The sequence below is a fragment of the Ptychodera flava genome, chromosome 14 (assembly GCF_041260155.1).
Source record: "Ptychodera flava strain L36383 chromosome 14, AS_Pfla_20210202, whole genome shotgun sequence".
NCBI classification, from domain to species: Eukaryota; Metazoa; Hemichordata; class Enteropneusta; family Ptychoderidae; genus Ptychodera; species Ptychodera flava.
Genome location: NC_091941.1, coordinates 30,011,535 through 30,038,740, shown reverse-complemented (window position 1 = coordinate 30,038,740; position 27,206 = coordinate 30,011,535). Strand labels below are relative to the sequence as shown.

The 27,206-nt window shown below is 39.0% G+C and overlaps 2 protein-coding genes across 2 annotated transcripts; both read left to right on the top strand.

The window, feature by feature from the left end:
• Positions 1-1,193: 1,193 nt before the first annotated feature.
• LOC139148813 (centromere protein F-like) lies at positions 1,194-9,841 on the top strand. The gene is made up of 5 exons (XM_070720244.1): positions 1,194-1,782; positions 2,085-2,209; positions 7,903-8,113; positions 8,511-8,713; positions 9,617-9,841. Exons 1-5 carry the CDS (start codon positions 1,194-1,196, stop codon positions 9,839-9,841), a joined length of 1,353 nt encoding a protein of 450 aa, XP_070576345.1.
• LOC139150113 (golgin subfamily A member 4-like) lies at positions 9,805-25,841 on the top strand. The gene is made up of 9 exons (XM_070722285.1): positions 9,805-11,461; positions 12,276-12,403; positions 12,858-14,924; positions 15,577-19,583; positions 21,018-21,194; positions 22,171-22,341; positions 22,705-23,794; positions 24,208-24,476; positions 25,098-25,841. The coding sequence occupies exons 1-9, from the start codon at positions 9,990-9,992 to the stop codon at positions 25,290-25,292; spliced, it is 9,576 nt and encodes a 3,191-aa protein (XP_070578386.1). The 5' UTR covers positions 9,805-9,989; the 3' UTR covers positions 25,293-25,841.
• Positions 25,842-27,206: the final 1,365 nt, after the last annotated feature.

Below are 27,206 nucleotides of genomic sequence, written 5' to 3'. Positions count from 1 at the left end.
CGCGCCATATTCTGTCATAATGTCGAACAGTTGTGTGGCCACTCTGTCAAAACACAATTTCAAAATCGCGTACCAGTTTTATTCTGGCTAAGACAACCAAACCCCATATATCGCTGTGATTCCTAGACTCTGGCTTGAAGTCCTGCGAAATATAAATCGTGTACCTACTACACAGATCGTTCAGAATACCCCATTTGTATCGGAGATGGCAGTGATGCAAATTCTACCGTATGGGGAACAGTTGTGTGGCCACTCTGTCAACACATTTTCAAAATCGCGTACCATTTTTAGTCTGCGTTTGACAACTACAAAACAGGTATCGTTTTAAAGCTCTGACATTGCTCTTCTTTCTTGCAAAATGTTATACGCGTACCTACACAAATAACCTTTATAACAGTATTTCTAATAGAGATGACGAACATCCACAAAATGATTCTCGGTACTTGAGCGAAATCGATAAACTGAGGGTAGAAATGAATCGTCAATATTTCGAATACCGGTATTTGTTCACTAATCGGACTCCTTGTTGGACATGACCTTCTGCAGAACACGTGGATTATGTTGACTGTCGCAATTCGTCGAAATTCACAAGACAGGGGCTTAAATAAGCGGCCCAAAACTGCCGATCACACTTGATGGGTAATTTGTGACCCAGCGTGACCTGTACTTTATTAATGATGTAATCTGGTTGATGATTGGCTGAATGCCGGAATACATTATCATAATAAGTCTCCAATTTTGGAGCTGACCCGGACTGGTATTACCTTGTTTCGAATAGCAATTTATATGATTGGATGTGGACAATGTTTTTTGAAGGGGAATGATATAAATCAAAGTACATAAGCTATCAATTGCAATGGGGCTTTCTACAATGAAATACGATACTTGCAATTTTGTCAAGATTTGCAGGGACTTGGGAAAAATAATCCCACACCTCACTGGAATGAGATGACAGTGAAATAACTAATGTCCACAAATGTCTCACACTCATTTGGGAATTTCTGTCTTACACTCGCCTCCAGCTTGTGCGAGACGGAAATTCCGCAACTTGTGTAAGAGATCCAATCTCAGTCCATTACATGAATTCTGTTATTTCTTATGGGGTATTGCTCTTTTTATCAAGTACATTTATTTGCTAATCATATTTCATTATATCACAGGAATTCTGTCACTTAAAGTAAACAAAAATAAACATGAGTTGGGCTGGTGATGAGTGGAAGGATGGCCTTCCATCGAGGGCACTGCAGAAAATCCAACAGTTGGAAACTTCACTTGACAAAGTCAAGAAGGAGCAAAAGCAGAAGCAGTTCCAGCTGGAAAGTTTAGATCAAGCCTACCAGAAACAGCTGAGAAAAGTTGAGGAAGAAAAGTCTCAGAACTCTATTCTGAAGAGAGAGTCCCAATCCTTGATGGATACTTGCCGAGAAATTGAAGAAAAAAAAGAGAAGGTGATGCATGAGCTACAAACGAAAGACTCCCTGATTGCTTGTCTTGAAGGAAAGATCACCCATACCAAGTCACAGCTTGAAACGGAGACAACCAGGAATCATCAGCTGAAAGGTGAAGTAGAGAAGGCCGAAGCTGAGCATTTGCAGTCTCAGAAGAAGCTTGAAAGGCTGTCTCATGAGCATTCCCAACTGCAGGAGAACTGTAACCACCAGAAAAGGCAGCTAGAGAGCCAAGCTGAGAAAGTGAGAAACCTGCAGTATGAGCTGAAAAAACTTGAAAGTGGTCTTGATAGGCAGGGAAATAGGAGCAGACATATTAGCACTTCATCACATGGTAAGTTCTGTTATTTTGATTGGCTCACTTCAAAAATTTTATTATACTGATTTTCAGTGGCAAAGAGGAGACTGATCTCACTTGAAGGAAAGCTTTCAAAAATTTTCTCAGTACCAGTAGTTCCAGTGTACCGGTATTTGAACTGCTGAGGCCTGTCAACACAATTTACTATCACACATGATCACCTGCTGCTCAATTTGCTGTTGAGTGGGTGTTGCACGCACATGTACATGTAAATACAAGTAGTGAAAATTATGCAATTCAACACAGTAACATTTTTATCATTTGTTTCATTTACAAAGTGGACCATAGTGGTGATGATGTCACTAGTCTGAAGAATCAGCTGAAAGAGTTGCAGGAAAAATACAAGAATGAAGTTGAGGCTCATGAAAGAGTGGCTGCCAACCTGCAGCTTTTACAGGACAAGGTAAACACATACATCCGCATGTGCCGAGTCTAATCATCATAAACCATCAAATACAAACCATTGTAACTGCAATGCGTTTTGCACAATATGCAATGCTATAGTTGACAAATCAATTCTAGTCAGAACTTAAATTTGGTTGCATCAATAACAATGCACATTCAACGCATAGAGGCTGTGTTGCCTATATGACAACTTAGCATTTTGACAGGAATTTTAGAGGAATGACAAACTGCATTCTACATACATGATAAGAACAAAAATACTGGGAAAAATTTAAGTGTAAATTGCAGCAGCTCTTTCAGTTCACAGGTAATTTTGTCTAGATTTATTGAGACAAAGCTCTGCCATGGGAGCTGGGTCATATCTTTCATTGTACAATTGTACTGTACATACTTATACAGGGTTCTCCCCAGAGTTCCAAGAGTGCTGGACGACTCATTAATATTCATGAGCATTAATATTCATGAAAAACTGTCACATTTTATATGCTTGTATTTTTACTTTCTGAGGGCTTGATATACAAAAAATAATAGCCATTTCCACTGTACCTTCAAGGCAGTTTTAACTGAACAATACAAAAAGAAAAAAATCTTTAGTAGTTGTAAAGGAATGTTTTGAAGCTTCTGAAAAATAATGAACCACTTTGTCATTATTTTCCTGTGCTTATATCATCCCTCACAACTATGAAGTTTGGATTACCATTGCACTGTACCAGCATCCGATGTTTTTTTAAATGACCTAGGTAGTCTTGTTAATGCTCATGTGCAGACTCACTAGAGTTTAAACCAAGAACTTAGGGGTTGACTAATCAGCCATAGTTTTCAAAGTTGAATTTATTTATATTTATTTATTTTATTTAGTTGAAAATAATGTCTAATTCACTTCAATTACTTCTTGATAGTCATTGTAGAATGGGAAAATTCACAAACAGAGAGGCTTGTTGCCACGAACAAGTAACTTTTGGCATATTGACCTGAAAAATAGGTGATAATTCAAAGACTGGATTCGTTGACACAAACTTGCTCGTGACTTTCATTGCATGCAGTCTTTCCACAATGCCACTCATTGAGTCTGAACTGAACATTGAATTAGTACGTTTTAGTAGAAGTCCCGTTTTTTGTGTTGATTTTCGCTACCGTACTTCATTTTTATGTTGTTATAAACCTTGATACAAAGCAAAAAAAAACTTCAGTTTTTCTCCTTCTTTCGATCGTACAGAGATACTGTGTGACAGGAAAACCGTGTCCTGTTCATTAGGGCAATGATCTTGTGAACGTAAGTTTATGGGGCGCCGAATGTAAAATAATTAGTTTACACATTTAAAACATGCATTACTTATCACATCATAGTCTCTGCCTGGATACACATACACACACACACATAACACAACACGTACACACATACAATTGATACACACACACACACCTACAACATACATACATACATAAATACACACATACATACATACATACATACATACATACATAAATACATACATACATACATACATACATACATACATACACACATACGTACATACGTACGTACGTGAGTACATATGTACACATCGCACATACATACATGTTTGTATATGTAGACACATACGGACATACGGATATATACGAGTTAACATACACATGGTATCTGTGAGAATACATGAGCACATATACATTCAGTACAGGACATCCAGACGACATTGGTGGAAGGTCGGCTCATGTACCAACACATGACGCACAAACTTATACACAAACACATCCCACAATTACTGCACACTGTCACCGTTGGCGACGATACGTATCACGGAGATACATAGTACATGCAGATTTCTCAAACACACCAGTGAGTTCAGCTTCGCGACACACATGTGAGCTTCGTTACACAAGTGAGCCGACACACATACAATATCAAAGATACAGATATCACTGAGACTGAATGCGCATGCGTTGAAACAGCGACGCATACAAGTGACGTTTCTCAAACACACAAGTTACTTCAGACACACAGGTGACAGGGGGTCCCACTCATATTCTAGGAAAACTGCATAACACACAAGTGACTTCAGACACACAGGTGTCGGGGGGTCCCACTCATATCTAGTAAAATGCTCTGCATAACATACAAGTGAATTCAGACACACAAGTGACAGGGGTCCCGCTCATATCGTAGGAAAATGCTTAGCTATTTATGTTACCGAAATTGAAGTGTAATAAAGGGAAAGTGGCTTCACACATCACTCATCTCGTCTTGTATGTGCTTTGGTGTGTTTAGTGTCTGAAATGTTTTGGCTGTTAGTGTGAAAATTAACAAACGAATCGTTAATTTTAGAATAAGCCATGGCGAGACGTGGGTGTAGTCAGATGTGTCTTTGACAACCTTGACTCCTTTTTTATCCCCACGTTTCGAAACCAGAGCCGTCTCTTCCTCAGTCGCCTAAGATATATGTATATCTTTTTTGTTTTATGTCATGTCGATATTGTTGATCTCCTGTTCTTCTAGCAATGAAGCCAGAATATTTATGTTTGGATCAACATGTGTTCGTCCGTTCATTGACTTGTTCCTGATACAAAAATGCCGTGGACTTTGGCCTGTATCAGTATATCGCTAATGTTTGGATTTCTTTGTATGCGATGATCAGTTGTTGTGGAAATATTTCATTCAGGCTTAGTGTTTCGTCCTTGTCTATGTGTTCCCAGTTTTCGCACATTGCTGCTTTTTATAGCTTCTGTTCTTATACATATTGTTGCTATAACTTTCGTTGTGAAGACTAGTGTTTTCTTTGTTTCTTCGTTTGTTCGCTTGTTCGGTCTCTTCCTCAGTCGCCTAAGATATATGTATATCTTTTTTGTTTTATGTCACGTCGATATTGTTGATCTCCTGTTCTTCTAGCAATGAAGCCAGAATATTTATGTTTGGATCGTCATGTTCCTAATACAAAAATGCCGTGGACTTTGGCGTGTATCAGTGCATCACGTATGTTTGGATTTCTTCTGTATGCGATGATCCATTATTGTGGGAATAGTTTCCATGGGTTTTGTCCTTTCTATGTGTTTACACTTTTTGCACATTGCTGTTTTTATTGCTTGTGTTCTCATATACGGGCTTTGTTTGGAACACTGGTGTGTTTCTTCTTTTGGTAGCTGGTGTTCTAGTTGCGTAATTAGTGTAGCAAGTTGAGTAATGGGGTGTAGTCTGAGTAGTGGGTGGAGTGCACAAGTGCGTAAGAATGTCCACGGCCTTGAAGTATTAATGTTTGACTTCGCGTAAGTGCGACAGCGAGTCCGCAAGATTAATATGTTCATGTTGACGTATCTTGCTGTGATATAGATTTTCGAAAGGGCCGAAAGCCAGAACAGTTCGCGGAGCCAGGACGTGGCTATAGTATTGCGGGACGTGCCGGAGTTTATCACCTGTGTTTGCGATGTGACCAGATTTCCTGTTTGTTGTTAGCCACGTTCAACTAATCTTGTTAAGTGTATTGACCTTTGAAACAAAGTTATTTTTAGGGACTGTTCAGAATTTACTTCCAGGGGGAGCCTGGAGGATTTTCTTTTTCTACTACATCAGATTTAGAGCTACATATATCACTGTCACTGCCAGTATGTAGTAGCAGGGCAGTAGTTGTATTAACTTTTTATTTTGACAAATTTTTGTTCATTTTATACAATTGCGTTCTTGTTCTACTCCCTACAGCATGTTGAGTTGTCCAGTATTCAGCTTGCCAACACACCCTATGTGTGCCGTGCATTTTAATTAAAGACATACTCTGCAACAAAACGGTTCTAGATTTTGTTTAATTATTACTAACATTAGAACCACTGGACGACATCAAACTGTTGGGAATCAAAATATTTTCAGGTCCCCCTATAGGCAGAGCAAAACTTTCAAGTCCCCCTCGACTACCCCAAAAATTTTCGAATCCCCCTGAATTCCTCCATCCCCCTAACCATTTTTTGAACGCGGTCTTAATTATGCGTGCCACCATCCGGAGCTCTGTGACAAAACATAGTGTTTACTTTCACATCGACACATAGACATTTGTTAAGTTCAGGCGATTGTTATTATTTCTTCGTCCACTTAAATCATAGACAGTAGATGAAGACATTTCCCGGATCCAAGAACCATGAGTAGGCCCTCGGATACTCATATGTTGTGAAACCCACTTGCAATAATTGTGTGTTTGAGTAATCTCACTCGTACGCCACTGTTCACAGAGACGCATATGTATTCAATTTCTGTAACATAAATAGGCTGAACATTTTCCTACGATATGAGTGGGACCCCTGTCACTCGTGTGTCTGAATTAATTTGTGTGTTATGCAGTTTTCCTAGAATATGAGTGGGACCCCCCGTCACCTGTGTGTCTGAAGTCACTTGTGTGTTATGCAGTTTTCCTAGAATATGAGTGGGACCCCCCGTCACCTGTGTGTCTGAAGTCACTTGTGTGTTTGAGAAACTTGTATGCATCGCTGTTTCAACGCATGCGCATTCAGTCTCAGTAATATCTGTATCTTTGAATTGTATGTGTGTCGGCTCACTTATGTAGCGAAGCTCACATGTGTGTCGCGAAGCTGAACTCACTCGTGTGTTTGAGAAATCTGCATGTACTATGTATCTCCGTGATACGTATCGTCGTCAACGTTGACAGTGTGCAGTAATTGTGGGAATGTGTTTGTGTATAAGTTTGTGCGTCCTGTGTTGGTATGTCTCATGAGCAGACCTTCCATCAATGTCGTCTGGATGTCCTGTACTGAATGTATATGTGCTCGTGTATTTTCACAGATACCATGTGTACGTTTAACTCGTATATATATGTATGTCCGTATGTGTCTACATATACAAACATGTATGTATGTGTGATGTGTACATATGTACCTACGTACCTACGTACGTACGTATGTATGTATGTATGTATGTATGTATGTATGTATGTATGTATGTATCTATGTATGTATCTATGTATCTATGTATGTATATATGTATGTATGTATGTATGTATGTATGTATGTATGTTGTATGTGTATGTGTGTACGTGTTATGTGTGTGTGTGTGTTTGTGTGTGTGTGTGTATGTGTATCCAGGCAGAGACTATGATGTGATAAGTAATGCACGTTTTAAATGTGTAAACTAATTATTTTACATTCGGCGCCCCATATAAGTTCAACAGCTGAATAGTTTTTCATATGCAAAATCAGCGTATGGTAATCAACCAGTGGTATTGTTTAAATAGCATTCTATAGTACCATTGTTTTCATCAACTCTTCATGCAATTTTGTGAACTGCTTGACCTCAAAAGTGTCATAGACATTCATGTTGATTGTTCATAGCATTGAAGTGCAAGTGCCGGTCGGTCACTTGTCAATGCTGGTCGGAAATTCTGAGTGCCGGACGGGCCCGACCAGTGCCGACCGGCGTGGGGAGAACCCTGCATACATTTGCAGACTACAGTTACTCTACGATCACAATAATGGCCATTTTTTCTCTCACTTCTTAAACTTGCATTCATTTGCTCCATCAGCAGTAGGAAAACACACCTTTTCAGCCACTGGTGTCGATCTCACTCTTCCTTCCTGATCGTACGCTTCACAAAGCATGTAAAGGACATACCATATTGGTATCATTAAAGTTGATAGTGTACAGACCTTTATTTTTTTTGTGTTGACTTTTTTATCTGTTAATTACTTTTCACACCCTAGGTTGACCAGGAACTGAATGCCAAGTCGACAGAAATGACCAGCCTGAGAGAAGAGAAAATGAACTTGAGTTTGAAGCTGGAAAATAGGACTTTAGCAGCAGGTGCTAAGTCCAGGGAACAGCAGATAGAGTCACTAGAGCAGCAAAAGATAAATGACATTGCCTTGCAGAAGATGGAATCTACCTTACAAGATCTAAAGAAAGAGAATGAATGTAAGATGACAACCTTTTCATGTTACGCGTAAATGTCAATACACACAATTATTCTCCTGAAATTACAAAAAGTGTTCACTCATACATCACTGTTTTTTGACATAACTTTCCCATGTATCTTGCGATGTGCCATCCATGCTAGTTTGTTGCCCCATGACTTACGATGCTATCTTTCACTCAAGAAACTCTTGTATTATTCCACATATTGATACAGGGTTGACTTGAAAGAAATTTTATAATAAGAAATTTCTATATTGGCCCAAAGAGTTCAAAATCTTAGCATGTAAAGGATATACCATATTGGTATCATTAAAGTAGATAGTGTACAAAGTTTTATTTTTTTTGTGTTAACTTTTACGAGCATTTATAACTTACTTCACATATATATTTTTTTCAGCTATCAAGGCATCTAGTTCTAAATTGGAATTGCAGCTCCAAGCTAAGGAAAAGGAGGTTGCAAACTTAAATGGAAAGATCGCTGAAATGCAGACTTCACTGGATTCCAACAAGTCTGTTCTCGCTGATAAGGATAAAGTAGTGAATAAACTGCAGGCTGAACTCAACAAAGTCACTGCAGATTTGGAAAAGGCAAATATCAAGGTACTGTATGGACTTGCAGGTGTACTTTCTTTTTGTTCATTCAAAAGGTTCGAGAGACAAATTGATGTACAAATAGAAAGTTATTTCACAGGGAAAAGTTGTCATTTTGGTCAATTTTACTAATCTTTGCAATTTGTGATACTTAAAGAGGAATTTCACCAAGGCTGATTTTTACATATGTGGTAGCCTTTGGGTCGCTTATTCTGGAAAAGCCATGTTTTGCCATTTGTAACTCACGCAATTATTTACAAAAACAGATGAAAATAGTGGCAGAAGGTGCACTTTAAGGTTTCATCAACTTCATGTAATTTGAATCATGGGAAAATAATGCCAAGCTTGGTGCTTTCATCATGTGATATGGCACTGTCATTCACGTTCACACCAGGCTGTGCATATTTGCATAACTGTTGTGTATGTTATACAAATACACAGCCTTATATAAGTGATGTGAACATGAGTGAGTAGATAATGCCATACCCATCAGAAGATGGCACCTGCCATATAACGTGATGAAAGCGCCAAGCTTGGTGCTTTTTCCCCAGATTCAAAATACATTAAGTTGATGAAGCCCTAAACTGCATATACCACCACTATTTTTGCCCGTTTTTGTAAAAATCTGTGCCAGTTATAAATGGTGAAAATGGCTTTTCCAGAATAAACAACCCCAAAGCTAGCACATGATATGAAAAATTAGCTTTAGTGAACTTTGCCTTTAATTGTATCAATAGAAGATGTGTACAACTGTGTACCTCAATATGTGAGCGCATGCACACATTGCTGTGTAAAGAGTGATATCAGCATCATTTTCTGTATTTACTATGTGTAATCATCAATATTTGTTGGCCAAGTGGTAATCTCTTTTGGAGACAAGTTGATAAATGTGATTTGCAACTGCATTTTCAGCTGACTGGTCTTGAACAGAAAAACAAACAGCTCACCCAAGAGCTTGACTGCCAGCGCCACAATGCAGAAGCTGCCCGCCAGGCACAAGAGCAGAGGATGAAAGAGAGAGAACAGGAGCTGAGAGCCGAGATTGCTCAGCACTCCCAGGTAATGACTGCTTTGGACAAACAGTATAACGACATGAAGAAAACGATGCAACAGGAGCTCAACCAAGCCAGAAAGTGAGTACAATAACATCCAGGGGAAGTTCGAGAAGGCTGAGCTACAGAATCAAAAGTTGGAGAAGCAGCTGAAGGAATCTGAGCACAAGTTGCAGGGTGCCGAGCACAGCAAGAAAGTTCATGATGCAGCAATAGCAGAGCTGAATGCAAAGATGGCAGACATCGACAAGGAGAAGGGCAGTTTGGTCAGCAAACTGGATGAGAGCAACTGCAAAATAGAAAACTTGGAAAAGCAGCTGTCAAAGGCAAAAGATGATGTACAGCAGAGTGAGAACATTGTGTGTGACCTGAAGGGAAAGATGCTAGACAAGGACCTTGAACTTGAGAGTGTCAAATCCGAGTGTGAGAATGAGATTAAGAGTATGGCTGAAACAGTGGACAAGATGAAGAAGCAGTGCGCTGACCTTGAGACCAAACACAGTGGCGCTGCCGACATGGCCAGTAAATATGAACTTGAAGTCACCAAACTGAAAGAGAAAATTGCTGAATCAGATGCAGAGTTTGGAAAATTGAATATAGAACTGGAGGAGAAAAAGAGGGAAATTGAATCTCACAAGATGGAAATCAGCAGTCTTAGAGATGTTCAGAAGACTTCCTCAGCAGAAGTGGAAAAACTAAAGAGTGACAAGGAAAACATGCAGAAATTAATGCAGAGCACTGAAGAGAAGAATTTAGACCTTCAAAATCAGTTGGTGAAAGGTTCTGAAGAGAAGGCCAAGCTAGAGAAGATTATCTCTGAATCTCAGTTAGCGAGTGATAACCTCCAACAATTGATCAGCAGCAAAGATAAAGAAATATCCCAGCTTACCAAGCACATTTCCGAGGTGCAGCATTTGCTTGAAAAGGAGGGTAATAAACACCAGGAGTTGGTCAACGAGATGAAGTCAAGCATGTCACATCTCGAGGGTAGAATAGCCAACCTCACAAAAGATTTGGACAGCGAGAAATCTACAGTTCTCCACCTGAAGGAAAGTGCTGAAGAATCCAAAGAACAGCATGACCACTTGAATAAAATGATCCAGGCCAAAGATGAAGCCTTGTCAATGAAAGAAAAGGAGTTGCAGGAACTCAGAAATGAAATGAGGAAATCAGTCCAAGACCTGGAAGTTAAAATGCAGAAATCAGAAGCAGAGAAAGCAATTATGATGAAATCAAAAGATGAAGACCTGGCCGCTAAATCAGCAGAGGTCGTCAACAAACTTCAAGAGCTGGAAATGTTGAAAACAGAGTTTGAAAAACAAAAGAATTATGTTGACAGTGTAGAGGACAAGTGGAAAGCAGAGAAATATGACCATGATGAATTGAAGGCTAAATACGACAAACTTCAGACTGAAAAAGCCACACTGGAAGAGACAGTCAAGCAGAAGGAGAGTGAAGTCATGCAGACTCAGAACTCCTCAGCACACAAACTGGAGCTTCTGCAGTCAAGACTGGACTCCCTGGAGAAAGAAGGCAAGGCCTTACAAGCTGATTACAAGAAGGCTTGTGAGCTGGCTGACATGAAGGGACAAGAGGCTACTGACTTGGTCGACAAGCTAGAACAGTCGGAGAAAGAGGTCTGTAAGTTGAGGGACTGGCTGCAACAGAGAGAAGCATCACTGAAGGATTTGGAGACCCAGAAAGGGTGAGTTTTGTATGAGTTTGACAAGCCGTCTGTTTGCCCTCAAGTGTCCAGTCAAGACTTCCATGAACAAATCAAAATTCTAACTGAGTTTGCCCCAATACTTGTTTTTGCTAAGGTTGGGAAAGTTAGGTATGGGAACCCAAATACCATTTATTTTGTCTTCCTATACATGTACATTTGTATTGATATTCTAGGAGGAACCTCCTGTAACGTGAAAAGGGAACCCAGGTATAATTTACCTAAGTTCCACCCTTAACAAAAACGTGTTGCACTCTTTGTGTCAATGCAGGAATGTCCAGAATTTCCTTTTGTCAGCCTGTACATGAAGTACTGTATGGTATATACAATGTACATAGTGTTCTTTTATGATAAAGATTACCTTTCACAGTGGCATGCCATCTATCGGTACATACAGAATACACTGTACATTCACAAGAGTACATTGAGCTCACATTGGTTACTTGTGATACGAATTCATTATAATATATTATTTGATTGCTTTGATATGTTTATTAAATAAAACGTCAGCTTCTAGTTCAAATTGCTATATTTATCAAATCAGATTACTTGAGCAATAGTACTGATTAATGTTACAGAAGGGTAAAAATTCTTGCTGAAATAAACATGGATTTTTATTATGTGTGACAATGAACTGTATAGAATTAAATTCTAAACAAGAAAATTAAAATTATTCATCTCAAGCATGAAAAGAATGAGCTGCATATTATCATGTACTATACATAGAGGAAAGCTCCCAAAAAAAATCAAATCAAATCTAACAATTCCCTAAAGTCTAGCGTGCTTTGTATTGCAGGCTTGCAGTTACAAGTAAAGAGGAGGTACTCAAATCGCTACAGGAAAAAGATGCACTTCTAGAACAATTGAAGGAAGAAATGAAAAGTCTTCAAATGGACAAGGATCAAACAGAAAGTAAACTGAATGGTATGTTATTTCTGCATTTACATTCCTACATTTGGTCAAGATTTCTGCCAAAAATACCAGATTTATAATGTTAATTACCAAGGAAAAAGTTTATGAAATATTAAGAAAGTGTATAGTTTGAATTTTTGTGGGTAAAGTAAACCTACTTCACGGTACATGTCAGCCAACTCTCCGAAATCCAAGTCCCAAGGAAATTTATGACAGGCTAAACACTTATTTAGCTTTAATGAAATCCCTGTTACTTACATGTGCTTTGTAAATTAAAATCTACAGAAGTTATTTTTGACTGGCAATCACTTTTTTTGAACCTTTGCACAATAAAATGTGTAATACACACAAAAAGTTTTCCAAAATGCTGTTGAACGACCTGAGGCTCCCAAAAAAGATAAAAATCAAATATTATAATATTGAGTATTTTAAATTAGAAATTTTCATTGTATTCTCACTTTTGCAGATATTACAAACAATTTGAGGAACAAATTGTGCCAAGTTGAGAATCAGATGAAAGAACGAATTGTTGAGGGAACAACCCTTGCGAATACCTTGACAGAAAGAGAAGAAAAAATTGAGATTCTTCAAGAAGAAGTGAAGAGTCTGTCACTGGACTTGGAGCAGGCTAAAATAATTTCCAGTAGTCAGAGTTCACAGATGGATGAAATGGAGAAGAAAATTTGGGATCGAGAAAAAGAGATGGAAGAAATGCAGCAGAAGTTCATGAAGAATGAGCAGGAACTTGGTCGTCTGGAAAAGGAGCACTCACTAGTGAGAGATCAGCTGGAACAGAGTCAGACACTGATCAAAGAGAAAGACCGTGAACTTGGGCACACTATGAAGGAGCTAGAAGAGCTGCAGAGTAGACTGGACCAGACGGTGAGCAACATGAACACCACCGCCCTTGATCTTGAAACCACCAAGACTGCACTGGAAGAAAACAAACAGCAGAGCAATGCTGCCCTATCCATCAAGGAGTCAGAGGTTGAAAATCTGAGGGAGGAGCTTGAAAAGGTCAGCAAATCTGCCGAGGAATCCATGCAGGAAATTACAAACAAGATGAGTGACCTGAGCACCCAGCTAACCTCACTGCAAACTGAGAAGGAAAAACAAGAAGACCTGCTCCGAAAGAAGAATGAAGAAATACTGCAAATGACAGACAAGATCCAGGATGTTTTGAATGATAATCAAAAGATGCAGAGTAAGTTGGACCTATTGCAGATGGATATGGATGACAAGGAAGAATGTGTTGACAGCTATGAAAAACAGACAGAACAATTAGAGGCAACTGTGAACTCACTGAAATCAACCCTTGATGACAGAGAGTCTACAATCAAGTCAATGAAGGAGGAACTCAACAGAGCTCAGACAGAGCTTGATCAGAAGAATAGAGAGGAGAGAGAGAACTCTGATTTGATTCAGACATTGAAGCAGCAGGCAGAACAGCAAGAAGAGGTTGTCAGAAACCTGAGAGACAGTGTCAAGGATGGTGAGGAAGTTGTTAAAGAGCTTGGCAAAGAATGTGAGCAATTGAAATATAAACTGGAGGCAAGCCAAGGTGAGTTCAATCTCAAGGCTGCAGATTGTGAACACCTACAGGAACAAGTTGAGCGACTGGAGGATTTGGTCAAGAATGAGAAACAGAATGCTGCAGACCAGAAATGTGAAAATGATGAGTTGAGTAAACAGTGTGAGCAGTTGAAAAATGATATGGATGAGAAGACATGTGATGTAGAAACCAAAGAACGTGAACTTCATCATCTAAGGGAGCAGCTGCAAGACCTGGAAAATGCTTTGAAAAGTACCAGGGCTGAACATGAGAATTCTGTGGAGCAAATGAATCAACAGCATTCTTCTCTGCAGTCACAGCTTGAAATCAGTGTCATGGACGTAGAGGACAGAGACAAAATGATAGAAGATCTCAACTTGAAAGTTGAACAGATTGAACAACAGGGTCAACAACAGAAGTGTGAGATTGCAAAAGTAACAAAAGAAATGGGGCAAATGGAAGCAGATAAGTGCAAGATCACTGGAGAAAATGAATCTCTCACAGAAGAAGTCTGCCGCCTCAAAGAAGAGTTGGAAACATCTGCAGAAAAGTCTGCAGGGCTGATAGCCGATTTGGAGAGGAAGTTGACAGCAAAGCAAAAAGACCTAGAAGAACAGCTCAGTAAACTGGAAGAGGCACGCTTTAACCTTGAAAATAATGCAGAGGATATCCAAAGCTTCACTGAACAATTAAGCACACTCTCAGAGAAGAATGATCAGCTTAAGCAGCAATGTGACCAACTGACTGTAGTAAATGCTGAGCTGAAACAACAACTTGAATCTGCCACCGGTGAAACTGAAAAGGTCTTGAAAGTAAAGGAAGGCCTTGAAAAGCAACTTCAAAACATCAGTGCTGAACTGCAGCAAGTTTGCGAAGACAAAAAGGTTGAAGTGACTAAATTAACATCAGAATTAGATACCCTTGGAAAGGAGGTTGAAACACTGACTGGGGAGAACAATGAAATGACTAATACATTGACAAGTAAGTTCAGATTTACCATACATGTATACACCATTTATTTGCAAGGATTGGTGCTTTGGCAGTTTACATACACATAAAAAGGTCATAAATGGAGGGTTGATCAATCATGGATGTGTCAACATTACAGGAGATAATTTAAAAATGAGAGTAGAGTCTCTTTTCACTAGATTACTATCTCCAGTGATGTTGACAGATTGACATTATCTTCTGATATGGTCAACTAGTGTGCAGTTTAGCACTGAAAAAGAAAGTAAACTGTTGATAGCAAATACCTGCACACACACACACACACAATGATCATACATGTAGATTGAAAATCAAGAATAAAAAAAACATTTCCCAGTTTCTTACATAAAAGACCGTGCTGAAACAAGCAAGTAGCCTGCACTTACCAAAGTCTAACCATATTAATAAGCAACTGTAGTTTGTGCCAATGACAACTGTTTTCTGAAAGCTGTGCATGGGAATTTTCATGATTGTCCATAAACCCTACCTATATTGTTTGTTTTAGAAAGTCATTCATAACACTAATGCAACATTGTTCATGAACAATGTACATATGAGTGTACATATACTCATCTTCATGTTCATAATGCATATAGTTTTTGTGACATTTTATAACTTACTGATTTTTCTTCAAATGATCTTACAGAACAAGACTCTGAATTGAAGTCAGTAAAGCAGTTACTGGAAGAACAAAAGAAAATACATGACACTGCAACTAAAAATTCTTACTCCTCCATTGCTAGCTTGCAAAAGGAAAAAGAAGAACTTCAAACTGAGCTGAACAGTACCCAGGATGCCTTGGGTCAAATGACCAATGAGCTGCTGGCAAACAAGGACACCCTGGAACAGTCACAGAAAGACTTCAGTGCAGAAAAGGACAACCTCTTGAAGCAGCTGCAAGAGAGCGATGCAAACTACAACACAGCTGGTAAAAACCTGAAGGAACTTGAGGAACAGTTGCACTGTACACAGGACGAGTTGCAGGACATGAAGACGCAGTTTGAAGAGCTTTCAGAAGGGAAAGCTGCCAGTGAGAATGATAAAGAAGTCTTGAATGTTGAATTGGAGTCTCACAGAAAAATGCTTGCAGAGAGAGACAACAAGATCTGTGACTACGAGGAGTATATAGCAATGAGAGAGGGTGAGATTGAGAAGATGAAGACAGACTATGACGAGTCTCAAGATGAGCTGAGCAGTAGTCAGAAAAGCCATCTAGCCCAGCTCCATGAGAAGAACCAAACCATTGTCAGGCTAGAGGAAGACCTCAAAGAGATGGAAGAAAAACTTGAAGGGAATCAGGCAGAGCTGAGGGATATGCAGAAAACTTTGACCCAGAAAGAAAGAAATTTAGAGGAAGAGCAGGAAAAGCATCAAGCAGTGGTGACGAGTATGCAAGATCAATTGGAATCCCTTAAAAATGAGCTGAAGGAGGCACAGCAGAGTCAAGTTGAAGAACATCACAATGTCAGCAAACGTGAAGATGAGATCCAGAAACTGAAGTTCGAGGTGGACAATGTGAAGAAAGACCTTGAAAAGAGAGACACTGAACAGATAAGCAAAGAAGCTCAGTTCCAGCTTGACATTGACTTGCTGAAGGATGAAATTGAGGACTACAAAGAAAGGCTGGCAGAGAAAAGTAACTTGGTACTGGAAGTGGAAAAAGAGTTGATGCAGTCTAATGTTACAGTCGATGAACAGAAATCAAGTCTATCAAAAGTGCAAGAAGAAATGAGAAAAGAAATTGAATGTCACAAAACAAGGGTGGTTGAACTTGAAGCAGCCTTAAAACAGAAAGCTAACCAAATAGAATTATTAGAGCAACAAATGAAGGATGTTGAAGTGTCCTTCACCAATGATAAGTGTCTTTTGCATGAACAGCTGTCTGAAGAGTCACAAAAGATGACAATTCTGAAGTCAAAGTATGATGAAGAGGTTCGGTCATTAAACCAAACAATCACAACCCTCAAATCTGAACATGACTCCAAAGTGACTGAAGAACAGGAAAAGCTCACTGCCATGTCCGAGGAGCTGGAGAAAATGAAGGAAAACCTCAAAGTGGAAATGGACAAAAGAAATGAACTTACTGCTGCCGCAGAACAAGAGACAGCATCCAGCGAAGCTATGAAGGATGAGCTGAACACCTTCAAAGTGTCATTGCAAGAGAAAGAAAGCAAAGTCAAAGAACTTGAAGAGGAGCTGGAAGCCTCAAACATGAAATGGAACACAGCAGTGTCCCGTATTGACAGCCTGCAGGAAAATCTAAGAGACCAATATGATGCCATGCAGCATGCAGAAAAAGAATTCCATGATACAAGGACTGAACTGGAAAGCCAGATAAAGCAAAGTACAAATGAGATTCAGAAACTCGCTAAAAGTCTGGAAGAGCAAGGAAAAGAAATGGAAAAAGTAACAAAAGAGAAAAATAATTTGGGATTCAAAGTTGTCAGCTTACAAGAAGAGAAAGAAGAACGCAGTGATGAAAATAATTCAAAAGTTGAGGAACTCAAAAATGAACTTAGCAGGCTTAGTACAGAAAATGACAGTCTGGCTGCAAAGTCGACACTTTTAGAAGAAAATCTTTCTGATAAGGCGTCAGAAGTAAAAGAAGTAGATTACAAGGTGAAATCCATTGAAGATGAGCTTGCTGCCAATCTTGCTGTTGTTGAAAATTTGAAGACGCAACTAGAGACTGCATGTGATGAAAAAGTTTCCCTGGAAAGCCAACTCACAGACCAACGCAATGAAGTTGATAAACTCAAACAAGAGATGTCTGAAATGAACAGCAAGCTTGATTGCACAAGGATGGAAGCTGATCAAAGTGTGACTAGACAAGAAGAGCTGAACAGTCAAATTGAATCGCTGATGGCTGAGAGAAATACCCTCATGGATAAGCTAGATAGTGCCATGAAGAAAGCCAGTGACCTCAGTGTTGACAAGGATGAGCTGCTCAGTCAGTTGGATTGTCTCTCCTCAGATCTGGTAGCCACCCAGGCTGAGAATCAAGATCTGGTCAACAATAAAGAATCGAACCAGAGTAGTCAGGTTCACGCTGTCCATGAGATTGAGATGCTGAAAGAAAGCAAGGAACAGCTGAATCAAGAATTGCAGTCTGCGCTTAAACAGAAAGATGAAGCCCAGGACTTACTGGACAATCTGCGGGAAACCATTGCAAAATCTGAAGGTGAGAATCTTGACTTGGTTGAACAGCTAAAATCTGCCAGGACCTCAAATGAAGAGTTTAAGCAGAGGATAGTGGAGATTGAGAGTCAGGTTGAGATGCTGAGAGAGGAAAAAGAAGATCTGTGCAGTCAGCTTGACGCCAGCGAATCGTCAACTCAACTTGTGGCAGCTGAAAAACAAGAGCTGGAAGAGCAGATCAGGTCACTGTCAGTTGACAAACAGGGTCAGGATAGACAGCTTACAGCTCTGCAGGAAAGGATGGACCAAGCTGAAAAGGTAAAAGAAGGATTAGAAGGGGAGGTTGGAGTTCTTAGGGCAGAGAAACAACACCTGGAAGAACAGTGCAGTAGCACCCAGTCTGAGTTACAGGACATCAAGGCAGCCTGTGAACAGCTAAAGCTACACATTGACAGCTTTGCTTCAAAGGAGAAACAAGCAAGAGCCCAACAGATTGCAAATGCTGAGTTCGCCGAGTCTATTCAATCAGAAAATATGACTCTGAGAGACGAAATAAAATCTTTGAAAAGAGAGCTCCAGGAACATGACAACAAAGAAGAGGAACACAAGTCAGAGGTTCAGAGGCTTGAAAATGAGAAAAAGCAACTGAGAGAAAAGTTTGAAAACATGGAGACTGAACTCAGTGTCCTAGACTCTGAAAAGGTTGACCAAGTATCACAACTTAAGAATCAACTGAAAGAAGTCAACACACTGAAAGAAGACATTGCCAATCAAAATAAGCAAATTGACAGGCTAAGGAGAGAGAATGAAGTCTTCCAAGCAAATGCAGAAAGTGAAGTTTCAACTCTTATGTCTGAAGTTACAAACCTGAAGGACTTGCTTAGGACTACCACCAGTAAGCTGGAGGATACCGAGGAAAGAGAGATGCAACTTCAACAGAACAACTGTGCGCTAGAGGCTGAAAAACAGGAGTTAAGTGAGCAGAGTTCGTCCCTGAATGAGCAGGTCAGTGCCCTCAATGCGGAAAAGACATTGCTGGACGAAGCGGCAAAACATCTGCGAGAACAGCTTCAAGAAGTTGCAGCCAGCAAAGATGAACTTGAAATGAGCTTGAGAGATCATGAAACAAGCAAGCACAACTTGATGGACCAGATAGCAGCCCTTGAAGCAGAAAAGGCAGATCTTGAGTCCCAGAATGGGGACATCAGTAAAAATTCAGAGAACATGCAGTTCAGGATGGAAGAACTTCAGTGTGAGGCGGATGAACTTCAGGAGCAGCTGCAGGCAGAGAGGACCAAACAAAATGAACTACAGGACGCCTATGTACTGATAGAATCTGAACACAGTAGTCTGAAGAAACAGTATGACAATGCACTTGCAGAGAACTCACAACTGCACAAGAGTCTGGAGGAGACTGTTGCAGAAGCTGCAGAAGTGAGAAGTCAGCTGGAAAGTCAGATTCTGGAAGCAGCTTCCAAATTATCAGATATGGAAAAGGAAGTTGAAAGTCAAAAGGTAAGACTTCATGTATTCAAATGTTCCAGAGAGCTAATGGTGATATAAGAACAATTTTTATTACATTGCAAATTGTTGTCCATAAGATTACACCAAAGTCAGTGAAAAGTTGTCAGCATAAAGTATATGGCACACAGTACAATCAAATTTTGTACCATTAAAGGGACAAAGTTAGCCATTTTTCATGACTTTTGTTTGGTGCGAGATACCTCTTATATTGTTTGACATGTTGAAAGATAATGAATGGGTGACCATGCATATATTCGGCCCCGGTTTTAGACAAATGAAACCATCACAATGAATTAATGGTCATGACCATTAATTCATTTACGTGTTGGTTTCATGTATCATGTCTAAAACTGGGGTCAAATATATGCATGGGCACCCATTCATTCAGTATCTTTCAACATGTCAAACAATATAAGTAGTATCTCGTATCAAACAAAATTCATGAAAAATGGCCGATTTTATCCCTTTAAAATATTTAGATTTATTGTAATACTAAAATACAATTGTTTGTGCACATTATACAGTGAAGTACTGATAATGTTGTGCTTACTGCACATACTCCTATCACCCTACAGTTTATTTATTAAATTAAACTGTTGATAGATGTGCCCACCATGAGTGTGAAAAGTACCAACATAAATACAGCACAACCTGCATGAATAATGAAGACGTCTAGAAGTAAAATATATGTTTTGTACTGTGAGAAAAACTATCATTGCCACTTAACTCTGGCTTAAAGTAATAGATAAGCGCCCTCTATTGATCGAAGTAACAACTTTCATATGTTTACCACAGCAGACAAGTTCTTGCAGGGTAAAGTGCAAATAAGGGAGTATAGGGCTAATAAATTGTTATGCAATAATCATAGAATTGGTTAATAGAGCCAATAGTGTCAACAGACATTTGTAGCAGTAATGTCCTTTTTCCATAAAGGATTCATTACATGTAACTTTTGATGTATTTTGCAGTTTTGTTGTTCTGTTTGTACTCCCAAAACTATGTCAATTTCCAACTTGTCAACATAGCATTCTTGTAACTCATAATATCACTGCTGGTAACTGAATTTTAGTCCAGCCTAGAATTCACCAACCACACGACATATTGTTCAAAGTCCATTTTGTTGGCAAGACTAATATTCTGTATTTGAATATAATTTGGGGGTAAGAATAATAAGAATATAATAAGAATAATAAATTCCATTTGTTTTTCTCAACAAAAATACCAAAAACATCAAAAGCCACAGCTGTTGTCCCCATACTGGCAATGTAATTTTCAATCAAATGGGTTTTTTTTTTCGCAATAAATCTTTTCACCATAGAACTTTTTTGCCAACATTCGTTATTCTGCCATATATTGTATACAGTATCATCTATACTTGCTAAAATCTTTTTGAATGACTTCATTGGCTTATTTTTAATTCTGAAGTTGCTGGTAGAAGCTGTGGCTAGCGAAAAGTCTGACCTAGAGAGAGCTTTACAAGGGACCCATGAAGACTTACTGAAGTCACAAGCTGCAGTCAAAACTGAGGTTGAGAGTTATGAGCAGAAGATACAAGACATGGAGAAGGAAGTGGAGGAAGAGCGGAAGAGGTTACAGAATGAGGTAAACAATGAGATAATGACATTTTTCAATGTATAAGGGTAGAGGCTACACATTCACAAACAGGTGGCATCATAAAAAGTTTTGTCAAATATACATACATGTTGTGCATTTACTTCCTCCCATTGTGATGCATGGCAGTTAGGGTTGATTGCTTCACAACAAAAGCTCTTCCTGTCTGTTATGATTTCTAACCAGTGAATTGGAAGTTTGAATAAAAATATCTCTTTGACCGTACTGGCCATTGGTAACACACATGTACATGTGTACAGTGGTAATTGGTTTGCAAGCGTCTTGATTTCACAATATGGATCATGTCTCTGAGAACTTGCCACAATCCCGTCGCTCTTCCCTACTAAGGGCTGTAAATGAAGTTCCATATGTAGTAAATTAAAGCCCCTATAGCTGTAACTCTTGAAATTTGTTGACCTGAAAAAGGCTTTCTATTTTCTCTGCTTTCTTTAGATTCAACAAATTTAAAGGGTATACATGTAGTCTCTTACTACTAAAAAAATTGGACAAGTAAATATAAATTTTAACCATTATTTTGATTTCCCGCCATTTTTAAAAACTGGTAATATCACAAAGAAAACAAAGCATATGATGTCCCAACTAAAATATTCAGCACCATGCACTATATTGGACTAATCTGTTGTTTCTGTGAGGATTCCAGTGCATATATGCACGGCGTACAGTGTTTTTGCTTTATTTGCGTGAGGGCGCCATTGTACGTTTGGGCAAACGTTTATTATTTATCTTGCTCAAAATTGCACATGCAATCCCAGGAATAGTTTATTATACTTGTATAAATACTCCTCAATGAGTACATTCCCACGAACTTGTTTTCGTTTGGAAGTAAATTCACAAAAATAATGCTAAAAGATACAGCTATTGGGCCTTTAATAGTCAGCACTAATACCACAATCATTGGGTGAATTTCAGAACGACAGTTTTGAAGGTTTTGTTGTCTTTTCTCTAGCATTCTGCTGAAATGGAGTTGAATGAGAAAAAAGTTGCAGAAATTGAGAGCCAGCTAGCTGAGAAGACAGCACTGGCTGTTGATCTTATAGCCAACAAAATGGAACTCGCCACAGCTCTTGAGGAAGTTGAAGACAGGTTGTCGCTGACTTCAGAGGAAAACAGACAGCAGGTAATTCAGTGTGTAGCCATCAGTGTCAGTGCTATCACCAGCTAAGCTTTCACCAACATGTTTTTTTTTACTTTATTTATTTGTTGCTTCTACGATTTGATCATGAATGGGTATTTTTAAACCTACCTTTTTCACTCTCAATTACAAATTTATTGAATAAAGTTTCTTCTCTCTGCCTATTAATTGCATTCGTTAGCTATTCAGGCCACTGCAGTCTTGTAAACATGAACTTCAGCAACATGGACTTGTATGTGAATTTGTCACCCACGAAAATCACTACACTATTACTTTTATTTGCATATTATGACTAGTATAATGGAGCTCATCCTCACAGTTTCATGACTTGACTTTTTATTCAAACAGAGCGAGAAGATTGACGGTTTAAAATCTGAGTGCGAGCAGCTGAAACTCTCAGCAGAGAGGGCCAACCAAGCCATGAAGAGCATGAGCATTAAACTCAAAAGAGCGGAACAGGAGGACTCTCCCAACCAGAGGCATGTGAAAGAGATCAAGAAGCTGGAAGGCCAGTGCTCCAAGCTGAGGGCGCAACTTGCTGATGAAAAGACAGCCAAATCGAAAGCGGAGGAAGAACTTGAACGAGTGCGGGAGGCATTGAACAGTAAATCGGACACTGATTCCAGTGAAATGAATGAACTCAAAAAGGAAGTTGAATCCCTTAAGAAGGACAAAGCCTCATTGCAAGGGAAGGTACAGCTGACCATGAGTAATGCCAAAAGACTGGAAAAAGATCTGTCAAGTCTGCACTCCCACATCTCAAAACTTGAATCCGAGAAAGCCAGCCTGAAAGCTCCCTCCGGCAAAGGTGCCAAAAACGTGAAGACTTCTGACAGCGAGGAAGTGGAAAAGTTGAAAGAGAAACTGAAGGAGATGGAGCAAGAGGTCAGGGCCAAGGAAGAGGAGGCGAATACCAATTTAGAAAAGTACTGCAGTCTGATCAAGAAGTTCAGGAAAACAGACGAACTGAATCAGTCGCTGAAATCCAGAGTGACACTGATCGCAAATCAGCTGAAATTGCAGAACCAGAAATTGGCAAATCAAAAACCTGACAGTAACAGAGAAACGACCGAGCAAGCAGGACAGAATGGGAAGTCTTCAGTTTCCCCAGCGCAAAAGTCCAAGTTGTCTGAGGTTGCCCACCTGACACCTCAGGATATCAAGAAGGCCAGACTATCCACCAAGAGGAGGAGTCTGATCCAGAACTCTCCCAGCTTGGAAACTAACAAATTACCACAAAGAGAGCCTGATGTAGCTGTTAGGGACAGAGACATGGCTGAAGCCAAGCAGGTGAAACCAGCTAAGCGTTCCCTAAGCCCCTCTGCCTCAGACTCCAAGCGTACAAAGTACCAGGATGAAACGGATAAGATCAACAGAGAGGCCACAAGGAAATCACCATCTCCTGAACTTGAGGGATTGCCTTCTGTCGTCAGTAAAGGTAACTAAATCATTACCAATGTTACAATGTAACAATCTAAGTTCTTATTCATTAAATATATTGTAGAGAAATGGAATATGGTGATCATATACACGTTATGTACACATTGGTCCCTCAATAATCTCAGAGAAGTGACATGGCCAGTTTTACGTTTTGATGGTTACACTTTACAATCTTCAGTACGACTAGTTAGAAAGTAATACCAGTCACTTTTTCAGTCACAGGCATGTCTGTAATAAAGAGCAAATTACTCAGACAAAATACATTCAAATATATCTTGAATCATTACAATTTTATTGCTGCTCTGAAATATTGAATTTTTAAACATTTTACGGCCATAGAGAAGTCAGGAGTTAGGCTGTGCTTTTACCAACTAAAGCACATGTCATAAATTACTGCCATCTACTCTGCAGGGTTCACAGATATCCCTTCTGAGGATGCAAGCCGGAGCCCTTTTATCCTCCGCCGGTCAACTTTGAAACGTACGTCTGTGTCATCAAAGGGTTCAGCAGAGACCACTGTGCAGGATGTACCACAACCGCCAGTCACCCGCACAAGTCAACGTCTCCGGAAAAGTCAGGAGCATCAGCCGGCAGAGACTGAGGGTGTTTCCACTCGGTCATCTCACAGAAGAATTACCCGTAGCAGTAGCTCCTTGCAAAGCAAAGCTAAGGCTAAAAATGTAAGTCCAATGATGTACACATGAATGATTTATCTGAATATCCATCTCTCCAGAAGAATGGGTATGTCAAAGCCAATCCGTATGAACAGACCATTTGCTGTAGCCAATCACCAGGGTCACATACCGGTCGGTATGTGGTCAAGCAAAAAGAAGACACATTGGAAAAAGTGTATATCACAACTGATATTCCATGCATAAACATGGCTGACTCTCTTCTTTTATTTATATATATATATATATATATATATATATATATATATATATATATATATATATATAAAAGTAAACATATATAAAAGTAAACATACACACACACACACACACATAGACAACTTTGTAATGAATAAATAAGTATTTTCACTGATTTGCTAGCTTAGCATACTGTTTTTCAATTGTCTAAATGCATTTTTCAGCATGCATGTATTTCAATACACTAAAGATATGATTGACCTGCAGAAATTATGCAAAAACAGACAAAAACAATGTCTCTACAACATCTCTCACAGAGTTAGGAATTTATACAGAGAAGTGTATTGTTTCACCTTACGATTGTTGTGATGGACTTTGTGCCTACAGTGTACGTTGATATTCTTCTAACTTTTTCATTTTATTTTTCCACAGATCCTTCAAGACGGTGCACCTCTCACCACGGTGACAAATAGTCCCCAGAAAGTCGTCCCAGCTGATGAGATGTCGAAGAGGCCTACTCGTCTCGGTGGCATGAAGAGATCGCTGAGTCTCAAGAAGTCCCCAGAACAGAGAAAAATGCAAAGAGAGAGGCAGGGAGAAGGCAAAGAGGACTGCAAAGTTCAGTGAACCTTGCGTCACTGAAACAATCTGTGACCACAATAAATTGTAGACTTGCTCTGCTTTGTATTATATTCCTACTCATTTGCATATTTGCAATCATGAATAGATTTAATAGTGATATTTTTAAAGTGAAATGTTATTCTTTTACAAGTGAAGATTAAGATGCAATATCTTAGTGAGCATTTTAAAAATTCTGCGAGTATAATTGTTATTTATATCACATTATTTTATTTGATATGATTAGTATAGTTATAGTTTTACAACTTTCAGTCATGCTTGTCGATTTTTTTTTATTGTCTGTGTCTTTCCTGTATTCTTTTCTTCCTTTAATGTTTAAATAATGTATTTTGATATTTGAATTTGCAAGGTACAAAAAGTTTTTAGAAGCATTTGCATTACGTATTTTTTGTATGTTCTTTTATTTTTGTACATGTCTTTTTTTGTATATTTCATCTGATATTGTTGCATTTTTTATCATCATGTTCATTGGTGGTGGATTTTGTTACTGATATTTCCCTTTGCCACTTTGTGACAATAAACTATTTTACTTGCAATTACAAACAAGTGTGAAGAAAGTTTCATGGTTGGTAGCAAAATTTGCCATAATTGTTGGCACTGGTACAGTGAAAGCAGAATGCAGCATGTGAAGATGCAGTTCTCACTGAATATATGAAAATATATTGCTTATTGCCAGATTGTTGCCAGTATGACATGCGCTGTAGTTGGAAAAAAGCGCAGGAAAACCCCTGACTTATCAATGGCTGTAAAATATTAAAAATTCCTTCAAAACAGGTAATTAGATATGATCACAACTCTGCAACACTTCAGCTTGTTAATTGGTTCAATTTTGTTCTCTATGGTTCCACTATGGTCTTCTGGAGCAGCCATTTTGTATTCAAAAATGTTGGGAATTTAGAAGAAAGGACAGGTTAGATTCAGAGGTGAATTTAAAACTGTTCAGTCCCCACTACTCCTGGTATAAAGTTTAAAATTTCCCCACCCCACTCAGGCTACTTTATGTATGAAGGTCTTTCAGTGTAAAACAATTTTCATAAGTTATGGTGAGCAAAGATCAGGACTGGCATATGTTATCTGTATGGATATCTTACAGAGTTCCTTTTCAAGTTTGCCGCAAGTAAAGTCAAATTTTGGCACCACAGTGTAAATTTATGGTGAAAACTGATTAAATTTGTAATGATTTCACTACCAAGCTGTGTCACAAAAGGGTGTCTGTATGAAACTTTGCTAGGAAACACCAAAGTTCAACTTTGGGGTTGAGTCCACACCATATACTATGTGAAATGTGATCTTTTTTTTTATTGAATAATCGTTCAATAATTGAAACTGCATAAAAGTGAGTATGGTAAATACCTATGAGTAATATGTTAATTAAGATATGTGCCACACAGTGGGTGGCTAACTGATATTGGGTCGCAGAAATGGAGAGGGTCACTATTTTTCATGCAAACACTTATGAAGGGTCTCTATTTTCATGCAGCGTCATTTTGAAAAACACCGGCCCTCCCCTCTGTAATTTTTGTCAAGTCCCTAAGATGGAGGCTCCCCAACAATGATTGAAGGGCCACCTGAAGACCAACTGGTATACTTTTTCAGAATTTACAAGGGAGTGATTGTGCATGGAAATTGTGAATGTTCTATGTTTACGAGTGGTGAAGTGGTACTTGACAGCGCTTGTCATTTGAGTTTTGAACACAGATTTCTTGACTGTGAAGTACAAGTTGTAGTGACTGTCTATCACACATTATCAAAAGATGTGTCGAACGTTGCATGTTCTCTTATCGTGCCAAACGTTTCAAAGTGAAAACACTGTAGCAGAGCTTTTACCTCTTGAAAAAGACCATATTCCATCACATTCCCTAAACAACAATGCTTCACCACTTGTTGACTAGAAGTTCTACC